The following is a 12501-nucleotide window of genomic DNA, read 5'->3' as shown; positions in this document are numbered from 1 at the left end:
TCATGCCCTAGTCTCTAGCTTCTTCCTTCTTCCTCCCGTTGTCCTCTTCTCTCCTGCTCTCCCAAAGGGCACGGCCCAGCGGGAAACCCAGAGAGCATCATAGAAGGGAGGCCTGGAGAGTAAACCAGGAAAAGATGGGGAACCCGAGAACTCTGGTGTGTGTGCATGTGTGTGTGCATACGTGTGTGTGTTACATGTTTACTTATTATATATTACATTTTTCCTAATAAGTTGTTCATGGTGTAGCCAGTATGTGGTATCCATAATTGTACCTTTGTATAGAGCTTTCTCAATTGCCAGGAACAAATCTCTGGAACAACAAATATTTATTGCATACCTCCTAAAGGTAAGGGCTTGAACCTCTAGGTATAACACAGCAGGTGAGCAATCTCTAAATTAACACCCAGTCATTTAATCACTTTTGTTGGACATTAGTCATGTATACAGACTTGGGAGAATAAATAGCAGTGTGTTATTTAAATACACACTAAATCCTTAATACATATCTGTATTTACCCTTGGTTATGTTGTATTCAGTCTTCCTATCCTGTAAAGAATCAAGGTGGGTTATACTTATACATTACAAAAAAAGATTATGGAAACTCAGTTCACTGCACATCTGAAATATCTTTAGATTACACACCAGAGACCTTTTCAACCATGAGGAACATTTTCAAATAGATGTGTGTCCACTAAATAGAGACACAAATTTCTCATATGATCAATGGGAAGAATTCAGGTGTGGAAGAGTTAACATGCTTAAGGAGAGGTTAAATTATAAGGGAGAATTTTATGGCTCTCCCTGGAAACATTAATAGCCTCAGTTTGCATTTGTGCTAATGGAGTATTTAAATTTTAACAAGAAAGGCATGTTGAGATTTCACAGATCTTTTTAGTGCAGAAATGATAAATGAGTTCTTTTTGTTTCACAGAGAGCTTGACAGGTTGAGAGGTCTGAATTCATTAGAATATTTTACTTCAACATATACATATATACTGGTCTAGTGCAAAAAAAATGGAGTTCCTGTCTGAGCTGCTTAATTGGTATTGCTGACAGAATTCTCCATGTTCCAGGTCTCAGCTCCACTTTGTCTTCAACCCTGTCAAGCTGGGTCAATAAGTTAATAATGAGACATATGCATTTAAATTAAATTCATACAATTTTTCTGTCTTTGTTCTAAGTAATGTCTAAATTGGTACATTATTTGAATGACTTCATCCAGGGTTATCTGCAGACTTGCTCTTACATTGTTACTTGCCATTTTCCCTTGGCTCAATTAACTTGTCATGACACACAGTTAAATGTTTGCTTTATATTTACATACATATTTTATTTTGCATAGATTTGTAATTTAGCAATGGAAAAAGTACTAAATGATAAGAAATCCACTTAGTAATTTTTAAATTATACTAACACACAGCTGATAAAAATATTTCTCATTTTTACACTCTTAATAAAACTAAAAATGTAGAGTTCTTTCTTTCAAGAGAGCAATTTCCAGCCAAATTGTTTCTTAGCAATGCACAATCACTACTACAACTTATAAAAATAAAGCTTACAATGGATATACCGGCTATTTGAGTTGGAAAGGAAAATTTTGGAATCAGGCCACTTTCCATACTAATTTTAGAAAACAATTTGTAATTACTTTGTATCTCCTGCTGGATATATTAGTAAAGGCTAAGAGTAGTTGTCAATGAAGGTTCATATTGCATTTACTAGGTTTATGTAGCTCCCCCTTGTGCCTAACAGGGAGCCATCAGCGAGCCTTCTAAAGGCCATAGGACAGAAAAATATCTCTTTGGCCCTTCCCATAGTCTCCTCTCTCTGAATCTGGCTGCTGGGGATCCTGGGGTGTTGGTGAAGAGAGAGGCTTTCAGAAACAAGTCATCCTGGTCTCTGTTGGGGGGGCAGGGAAGCCCTCTTTCTGATTATCACCCCAAGATGCCCCAAGTCAAGCTCTTCCCTGAGGCTTTGTTTCTCCACCATTCTAAGACTGTACCCCTCTGGGCTTACCCAGGTGGGGGCAGAATAACTCCAGGCAGTTGGAGGCACTGAGCTCTATTCTAACAATGTCTGGAGCCAAAAGGCATCCGTCATCCCTGAGAAAAATCTGGGCCTGCTCTGTGGCTATTGCCCAGCCCTGAAAGTGAACTCCTTGGGACCAGGGAGCAACAAAGGATCTTTCCTTCTCAGTTCTCTGACCCCAGGTGGTAGCAGTACACAAAAGGGAGGCTAACATGCACATGATATACACAGATGAAAAAAGGAGAAAAGAATAGGTTATGGGGCAGGGAGGCAGAGAGGGGTCATCACAGAACAAGTCAGGATGAAAAATAAGGAAGAGTCAGGTACTCTTGGTATATATAGACTAGATTGTTCCAAGTTTACCAGTCATGTAAGCACTCTACAGCATTGTTTAATGAAACCAACAATTTTAAAAGCACCTCCCATTTAAAGGCTAAAATCCATATTTCTAAAGGTGACAGTGGATTGAAGAAAGCAAAATGAAATGACTATGCATTGCATGTTGATGGTACATGGGTTCTATCTGACAGTTATTTGGGCCTTTGGCAAGTTGATTTTCCTTCATGGGATTTAATTGCTCTCTCTGAAAAACAGGTTTTTGAGTATTTTTTGCAAGTACCTAAATGATTAACCTACAATCATAAGATTACATTTCTAAAACTATGCTAAAAAGTAGTTTGAAATCATATTGAAATCAAAATTAAATAAATGAAAGGAAATGCTAAGTTTAGGAATGCTTTATTTCTCAGAGAAAAAAATTTATTTTTCCCTTGAACTCATCTTTAATTTGCTTTTTTCTTTTTTTAAAGACAGCAACTTGATGTTCATAATGTGTTATATGTAATGCAGATAATATCTTACATACAGAGCTCATAGTTTCAAAGCATTGATAATAAATAATTTAGGTCTGAGATAACATCTTACAATTGAAGCAAATGAGAAGTGACTTATAATTATTTGCTTGCCTAAAAAGTTAGAACTTATTTCTTAAAGTAAGCCCTTAGAGAAAGTGAACAATGAATCACAATTTAATGACTTTAAATTTGGGGACTGGCTTGTGTTCAGCATGGATCACAAAGCCCTTAGTAGATGATACCAATTAAGCAGTGCAAGCAGAAATCCATCTGTCTTTGACTTTGAAAAGTATAAAGACAAATATAATAAATTTAAGACTCTCTAACATTTAATTCTCACCACATATGGTATTGGTTTCTTATTTTGCCTGTTAAAAGAAAACGAAAACTAAACTCCAAATCTTTCCTGGGTTTTAAATTCTCTTAGCATCTTAGACTGAACACATTCAATTAAGTGATATCAGAATGTTACAATGTAATCAGCTAAACTTTTATCTAAAAATGCAGAGCAGTAGATGTTACATACATTTATCTTTTCATGAACAAATCTTGCTGATTCCCAATGTTAACTAAGGGAAAAATTACAATCTAATGGTAATTGAAAACATCAAACAGATACTTAGTATTCCTTATATGTTTTAGATCCTTTAAAAAAAAAAACGAAATGAAAAAATGAAAACTTTCACAAGGCTCTAGATTTCAGTTTGCAAGGGACAGATGTATGTTCTCTACGTATTAAAATAAAAACAAGAAGCAGGGCTTTGCTGAAAATGAGTACCGCTAGCTAAATCCACGTTGGGGGCTAATTAGGGAGGAGAAAAAAGTTCCAAAAAGTAGTAGTTGGTGGTAGCTAAAACAATTTGGAATAAAGTCCTGCATAACTAAATAAATGAAGCTAGCCTAGTCTGAGGAAACACTATTGTTCCAAACTCTGGAGGAGACATGTCCAAAGCCTTCATTATGCTTTCCGAACATAGTTGAGAAAACAAGAGCATCTCTCTTCCTTGGTTTCAAGAAGCATTTACGAAGCATCCACACTGGGATGCTCTAGGCCTGTTGATGTACTGCATTACCACCATGTCTCTACAGATTTATAGATTATTTTCTAGGCTTCCCAGAGAGCCCTCAGTAATCAGATGGCAAGAATCCAAGTCGCCAGAGTCTCCAAATCCAGATTCTCAGTTAAGGCAGGAAGGAAAATAGGAAGAAAGAGTAACAGATGAGGAACTGCTTTCCCGGCCTGCAGCACACAATAGTCAGAGCTGGCCCCCTGGAGCAACTCCATCTTGCTTCACACAACATGGCCCAAAGGCACCAGCAACAACAGCAGTGGCATCAGAGTGACCTCTGGAGGAGGCCCAGCTGGGACCTGGTGGCTGAAACAGCAGCTTGTCATGCACAGGAAAACAGGGCCAGCGTGCCCTGTTGCTAAGTCATCTCAGACTGTCTGAAAAACTATAGGAGCAGGATTTTCACTTAGCACTGTAAGGGCCTGCCATCTTAAGCTGCATCCAACACCCCAGGAGCTAGGAAAGCCATCTCCAGAGGAAAAGCAGCATCTGCTATCGTGTGTAAAGAAAAGACTCTGCTCAGTCACTGGGTTGATTCTTAACAGGATCAATACAGTCATTTCGGAGTTCCATGCAAAAACCTGACCAAACTAGGGAATTAAAAATCAGGAAGGCATGGTGATTATTGCAAAGGGAACACAAGGGGGTTTTGAGGGGGTTCTAGTAATGTCTGTTTCTTGATCTGGGTAACCCAGGTTGTGTCTGTTTTGTGAAAATTTGTTGAGCTGCTCATCTTTGATTTGTGCCATTTCCTCTCTATATAATTCTTCAATATAATTTTTTTAAACAATTAATGTCAAGAAGACCAATCTGAATTTTATCACTAAAAGCTAGTAGTGTAAAAACCAGTAAAGGCAGGGAGCCCTTCTTCATAGCAGTATGTGGATTCCTCTGTTTTCTCCGTAAACAGAAGCAGCTTGAATAAACCCTCTGAGGAATACGGCACTAAAATGATGATCAGCTGAGTAACAAAGCAAGAAGGTAATTATGGTCCGAAGGTGACTGCTGAACCATCTCCCGGCATGGGGCGCTGCCCACAAGTGGATGGCCATACAAAGGCAAGCCGTGAAAACTGTCTTATTGAAACCTCTCCCTCCACCAACATCATGACAGGGTCAGAAAATGAGTGACGCTGCAGTACCGGCACTTCTGTCACTTATGAGTGCTGTGACCTTGAGCCGGTTCTCTTACCCTTCCTGCCTCTCTGGGTCCCCAGCTCAAAAACGGGGTTGATGATCCCCCCTTCTAGCACCGCCACATCGAATGGTTATTAAGATTTTGCAGATAGAAAAGCACCTCCTAATATATTCTTATTTCCCAGTAGTGCCACTTACAAATAATTTTTTAAAGAAAAAAATCCAAAGTCATTGATTCCTACAATAGCCACACCCAAAGTCAATACATGTAAATTTTTTCAAGAAGAAAATTGTGCAAACAAACTAAATTAGAACTGATCAGACCAAAGGCCTATAATTGAAAATGAAGGGTTATTGAGATGCTCAAATAAGACATTTCACTATTGAAATATCTCTTCGTCTTGAATTTTTGGGAATAAAATATCATGACTTTCAGCTCACATTTTTTTTCTTTTTTTTAAACTGAAAGGGAAAAAATCAAGTGCTTTAAAGTTAAACAAAAGAACCAGGTCCGCAACGCCGGTCCCCACCCTGCAGCCTTTTGTTCTGGGGACAAGTGGACGTTTCCAACTGCAGAGGCAGATGACAAGCATTTATTTATTTATTTTTTAATCTAAAACAAGGTTTTTCTTTCGTCTTTTATTGGGGAGGGGGAGCGGAGAAAGAGGGCTGCGTGAACGCCCTTTGTCCGCCTCGGGCTGCCGTAGAGACCGCAGTGCGGACTGCACCACGCCCACCAACCGGTGTCTCCCGGAGAAACGCTTCAGCACCACCCCGGGAGAATAGAGCGCGGACCGGGGCTGCGGAGGGACCCGGCGACCTCTGTCAGGGGCGAGGGGAGGGCGGGGACGCTGAGGGATAAAGGGAAAGGCAGAGACCAGAGCTGCCCACCCAGGGACTCCCAGCGCAACAAAGACAGGCAGAGGGAGAGGTGGGGGCGCGCGGCCCCCGTCAGCCCGAGGCTCGGGCGGAGCGCACGCCCGGACAGCCGAGCCCGACTGGGGCGCCGCAGTGTGGGGGGGCAAGTGCGTCGGACGGCCCGGGGTCACTGCGGCAGCTCGGGTGGGGCTGGGGGCGGGTCTCACGGTGCGCCCGAAGCTGCGCCGGTCGGACCCTCACGACCCCGCCCAGGGTCGCGGGCGAACCGCTATTCGGCCTCCGCAGAGAGCGCCAATGGTGCACGCACCGGGCGAGGAGCTGACCTACCTGCTGACGTCTCCCCCACCGACCCCCTTCAAGCTACCACTCCAGAGGCTGGGACTTTTAAAAGCAGCAGCCCCACCCCACAACTTGGGGTCCCATTGTCCTTTCTGAGAGCTGCAGCCAAGGCCCCAGGGGCGGTAGCGAGGCGGGCTCTGTCTGGTGGCGAAGCGCAGGCGGTTTTGCATCCCAGCATCCCGGCGGGGGGGTGGGGGGAGCGGGCGTGGCCCTAGGACTAGCCTAGTCATTCTGAGGAAAGAAAGGATCGGAAGGTTTGAAATCGGAAAAGGCGTTTCTCAGGGGCTGAGTTTGCCGTGGTGAGGATGAATCCCACGCAGGCCCTGGCACATAGGACTTCGGCCCCGGGTCTGCGGTTGTGGGGGTCCAAGCCTTTTCCTGAGGCCAGAAAGGGGTTGAAAGGAGTGGTTGCATCAGGTCTCCCCCACCCTGCTGCCTCCTGCAGTTGCGGCTTTATTCTGGCCTCTGCTCCCCTGACACCTGCATTTCACTTAGCGGGAGAGGTGGTGGCCAACTCAGCAGAGGATGCGGACCCAGCGTGGTGACAGATCCCTCAAGGTTATTGGGAGACTCCCCCCGAGTCTCATATCTAATAATTCGGATTATTCTTCTTAATTAGCCCAGAAAAGAGTCTGGACCAAGTATGGGAGGTGGTGGGGAGAGGCCTGGGTGCGGGGCACGCGGGAGGAGCGCGGTGACCGTCGCGCCCTGGGTGGGGTCGTGTTTGTGCGTCTCCCAGCGCGCGTCCCTGGGGGCGCGGGGCCACTTACCGAGCTCGATATTGCCGATGGCGCGCCGCAGGTGCTCCTCGGTTACGATCTCGCCGACGACCACCAGCAAGTAGAACTTGCTGTCAAGGAAGCGGTGTGACAGGCTAGGCGAGGTGGACGCCGCCGGGTTGGCGATGCTGGCGGACGGCTCCGGCTCGGTGGCTTCCACCACCACGGTCGCCATCCTGCCGGCCGCTGTGCCTCGGCGAAGTGTCTCGCTCCGGCCGCTCCTCTCCTCTGCGGCAGGAGAAAGGATTATCTCCGAAGGTGCTGTCTCCGCTCCGCCCCCTGCGTCCCCCCTCCTCTGGCGCCGCGCGCCACCTCCCCCTCCGCCCTCTCCTAGCGCCGCGGAGAGTGCGCGGCGGAGAGGAGCGGGGAGTGAGAGAGGGCGGGGAGGCGGCGCTGCTTTTATATGGAGACTAGGCAGGGAGCCGGGGAGGAGGAGGAAGAGGAGGAGGAAAGGACCACCCGGCACATCCTCACGCGGTGGCTGCCTCCGCTCTTCCAGCCGTTGGCCCGAGGCTGATGTCATCTGCAGCAAATCATCTCGCCCGCGGCCCGGAAGCTGGAGGGACGAGGTGTGCTGACAATGGTCGGGGTAGGGCCGAGAGCCAAGGGGCTGGGGAGCCCGCTGGGCTTCTGCTACAGCCTTGAAGGGGGAAAAAGCTCCCAACCCACACCCCCTGCCACGTACACACCCACTGCCCACTCCACACCCTCACCATGTCTGTGCATAGGAATGGGATGAGTTTCCATTTTCAGAGTAGGGGTCTTTCCCTTGTCCGAGGTGCACTAGTCAGGCCTTTGCCTGGTGTGCCATCTATGTTGTAGCCAGGTTCTCAGGAACTGGCATAGCCACAGTGGGCAGACTCGGGATTGTGGGTACCCCGCCTAGGAAGATGGAACCTGTCTTTTCTTTGACCTTGTGGCTTTAAGAAGACGAGTTTACTGATATTTACCAATATCAATATTTACCACCTTCACTTAAAGAATACCTCAAAAGTGCAAAACTTAAGCCTACTATTGTTCAGGCTTTGGATTCTACTCTGCCAGGGCCAGGGGTGAAAAAGTACTGGCTTTGTGGTGCCCATGGGAAATGAGAGAAATGCAGATGCATTATCTCAGATACTGATTTCTTTCCTTAATATGCTGAACAGATAGTCTCAGGAATAACAGAGAATAAAGAGATAGTCTCAGGAATAACAGAGAATAAAGAGAAGCTACTGTCTCTACCCAGCAGGGTTACAGTGACTATAATGTACTTTTCAGTTCCTTGGGGAACACACAAGCAAATTTATCTCATGTGACAATGATGTCTTTTAAAATATATGTAGCATTTGGAATTTTTATTGCCTTTGTTTATGTTTAGAATAACTCGTAAATTTTTTTTTTTTTTAAGGCAGCCTATTTACAACCATTTCTCACAAACATACTGATTACAGCTTCTGTCCCAGAAAAGGGGAGGAGGAAAGAACAAAATGTGCAGACGTGGTACTATCATGAAAGATGGGGGATTCGAACTTTAAGGAAGAGGAATAGGTGGAAATTAGTCAACATAGCTTTAATACAAGAAAGCATATTAGTAGAATATAGATGATAGATAATCACCTAGATATTCTTAAGATTTCCAAAATAACCCAGTGTCTTAGGTGTTAGCTGCCATGACTTACTGGTTATGTACTCTTTACTCTTATATCTTTCCCGAAACCCTGGCATGGGAGACATCTGGGCAGCCAAGGGCTGCGGGGTGGGGGGGGGGGTCCCATCCGACATGTCAATCTGATCAATGCAGAATAAAAATACTGTCTGGCCCACAGTATTTGGGGTCCGTGACAGGCTTACTAGAGAGTTGCATTCACCAGTAACTAGATGAAGTGTTTCCAGATCATATTTTGGTTAAGACACTCAATTGCTGTTAGAGAGGTAAGGCCATCACCAAAGCCCATAATCAGGGTGAGGGGCAGGAGATATGGTGAAGAGCACTGTTTTCCAAAAGTCATCTGTTGGGTTCCAGCCTCATGTAGTGTGTGTTTGTTTTTCCTTTCTTTGAACCACTCTCACTTTTCTGTATGTAATCGTTTTCCTTTATTCAGTTTATTTCTTTTACTAAAATTTATTTTTAAATGCAATTCTGAGTTTCTATATAAATGGAAACACTAATATCACTTATTAATAGAAAGTATCCTTAAAAGCCGGTGCAGTGGCTCAAGCCTGTAATCCCAGCACTTTGAGAGCCCAAGGTGAGTGGATCACGAGGTCAGGAGATCGAGACCATCCTGGCCAACTTAGTGAAACCCAGTCTCTACTAAATACAAAATATTAGCTGGGCGTGGTGCTACATTCATGTAGTCCCAGCTGCTCCAGAGGCTGAGGCAGGGGAATCACTTGAACCTGGGAGGCAGATGTTGCAGTAAGCCAGTGAGCCGAGATCGTGCCACTGTACTCCAACCTAGCTACAGAACAAGACTCTGTCTCAAACAAAAAAAAGTGTCCCTAAAAGTATACACAATGAAAATAAGATGTAATCAAAGTCCTGCTACATACTGTTATTATTTGCTCAAAACTGAGTCCAAGGCTCTCCTTTCTTGGTTGAAAACAGAGATTGGCCAAGTGTTAGGTGTTAAAGACATACTAACACCTAACTGAGTTGTTCTCCATGTTATAACAGAAGGTTGAATGAAAATTATATTAAAGCGCTTTCTTACTGTGTGTGTCTGTGCAATTAAACACCATGACCATGACCACCTCAGTCATCACCCACACTTTGAAAAATAGAGACATAATGGGATAACACAGACCAGGGATGCAGAATGCTACTTTACAGTTCTGTAACTTTGGCAAGTGACTTATTCTTTTTGATCTTCCATCTCCTCATTTAATGAGAAGAATAACATCTTTATAACTGTTTAAGTAACTGTAAGAAAGAAGGAAATGATAGAATGTGTAAGCACCTAATACAGTGGTTGGGCATAGTAAGCAGTCAAGGGAGGGATGGTTGGTTAATTGACCTGTTTTCTCCCAGTTCCTGAGAGTGCAGTAAAAGCAATCTTACAAAATGTGCAAGTGATACTGCTACAACACCTCTGAAACAAGAACAGAATATTACTTTATTATACTTCAAAACTAGAAAATCCCCTTTCCCTTCTTCATCCCAAGAAAATGTATGCAATTCTAAGGAGGAGGAAAGGGGAAAACTAACATATAAGAGCACCAGTACTGCCAGCTCCCCAGCTGACATCACCTGGATATACCAAAGGCACGTGAACCTTGACATGCTCCAAACCCAAATCATCTTAACCCTCCAAACCTGATCCTTTCTCAGTCTTGTTATTTCGATGAAGCATAACACCATGTATCCCATGATGCAAGCCAAAACCTCACAAATATTTTGGACTCTCCCCTGACCCTTAACTTTGTGTGCAATCTAGCATGGAGTCTGGTCAATTTCACCTTCGGTATGTCTTCAGTCCATCCACTTTTCTCCATTATCACCACCCTAGTTCAAGCTGCCATCAATGTGAGAGGTACTCACACAATGGGTTCCAGAATCAGACTGCCTGGTTTTGAATCCTAATACCGTAATATATTAGCTGTGCAGCCTTAAGTAAGGTGCTTAACCGCTCCATACCTTGGTTTTCTCATTTGTATAGTAGAGATGAGTACCCACCTCGTGGACTGGGGGACAGATTAAATATGTAAAGTGCTTGAAACAGTGCCTTGTATATAATGAGCACTTAATAGAGTTAGTTGTTTTTTGCTGTTATTGTTTAACATTTTACCATGGAAAAGTTCAGAGAGATTAGAGAGAATAATATAAGTAACCCCCACATACCCATTATCCCCAGTCAATAGATTTTTAGTTTGCTTCTTTAAATCAAGATCGAAATAATGTCTATATATTTCAACTGATTGATCAGTCTTAAACTCTTTTGATCTTTGTAATCCTATTTTTTTCCTTGTAATTTTCTGTTAAATAGTGGCAACATTTGTTCAGCAGAGTTTCACAAACCCTGAATTTTGCCAGTTGCATCCCCTGTTGTGTTTTTTAACACATTCTTCTATCTTCTGAATTTTCTGTGTACTGATAGCCCTAAAGGCTTGATCAGATGCAGGTTTGATATTTTGTTATAAGTATACTTCATAGGTAATATTGTGGTCTTCCATCAGAAGGCACCTAAAGGCTGGTTGACCCTCATTCTGTGATTTTAGCAGGTATTGATAATCATTACCTAGATCCATTATTTTACTATGAATTGAAAAATGATAACATTCTAATTTTGTTATTATTTATTTGACAGCTAGAAGACTTCTGTTAGGAGAAGCATTATCCTGTCAGTTGATTACCTGGATGTACACAGTATGTACAGGAAAAGAAGGACAAACACATGATTTTTTCTCTTTACTAATTTTCAAAGTAATTAATTTATTCCAAATCATTTTCTAACGGTGACTAATTTTTTTTGTATCATTACAAATATAACTTACAGCTACATTATTCTTGTTGATGCATTCATTTTTTCATCTTTGGCCAATAGTATAAGGTATCCCCAGCTTACCTTGCACACATCTGGCCTCAGAACCTGGAATTAGCCATTTCTCTGTGGAATGCAAGTTCCTTAAGTGGGTAATGGTATTTGGAGACCCCAGCATACCAGATATTACTACTATCTTGATCATTGTTTCTAGATAGTTTCGGTGGACAGAAATATGAAATAAATTGTTTTCAAGCATGAGTTCATGCTTATACCTCTAATTCAGAATTGACTACAGGGATTTTGCTTAACGTTTTGTCATGCATCTGTATTTTCTTCATCCTACACCTCAAATTCCAGTTTTCAAAGACACCAAAGGTGACAGAATTAGAACAGCAGATAATTTCCCATTTTTCTTGCTCTACAATATATACAAATTACTCTCACAGTAGTTTTAGACAAAAAAGCAACACTTTTGCCAACAATGTGATTTCCAAAAACATTTTCAGGTATATAGTTTTTGTTATTGTTGTTTGTTTTGTTTTTATTCTTGAGAGACAGAGTCTTGCTCTTGTTGCCCAGGCTGGAGTGCAGTGGCGCCATCTTGGCTCACTGCCACCTCCACCTCCCAGGTTCAAGCGATTCTCCTGCCTTAGCCTCCTCAGTAGCTGGGATTACAGGCATCTGCCACCACACCTGGCTAATTTTTGTACTTTTCATAGAGAGGGGGTTTTGCCATGTTGGCCAGGCTGGGGTGGAACTCCTGACCTCAGGTGATCCGCTCAGCTCGGCCTCCCAAAGTGCTGGGATTACAAATGTGAGCCATGGCACCTGACCTAGGGTATATAGTTTTAAAGTCTAATTAATTCTGTTACATATGATTATGCCACTAACTCAATGTATAGTTATGTTCATTTGTTTCATTCTATTTTCAGTTTTCATAGATTAATTT

General features: G+C 43.2%; 1 protein-coding gene across 1 annotated transcript in view; it reads right to left on the bottom strand.

Moving 5' to 3' along the window:
* MAP1B (microtubule associated protein 1B) overlaps positions 1 to 7319 on the bottom strand; it is a 106296-nt gene extending 98977 nt beyond the window's left edge. Inside the window, exon 1 of the mRNA XM_012462190.3 lies at positions 7078 to 7319. Coding sequence (XP_012317613.2) covers positions 7078 to 7261 — 184 coding nt within the window. The 5' untranslated portion in view covers positions 7262 to 7319. The remainder of the gene's footprint in view (positions 1 to 7077) is intronic.
* Positions 7320 to 12501: the final 5182 nt, after the last annotated feature.

This window comes from Aotus nancymaae, unplaced genomic scaffold (assembly GCF_030222135.1).
Source record: "Aotus nancymaae isolate 86718 unplaced genomic scaffold, 86718_ANA_hifiasm-v0.15.2.pri h1tg000014l, whole genome shotgun sequence".
Classification (NCBI taxonomy): domain Eukaryota; kingdom Metazoa; phylum Chordata; class Mammalia; order Primates; family Aotidae; genus Aotus; species Aotus nancymaae.
This window is presented reverse-complemented; position numbering and strand designations above follow the sequence as displayed.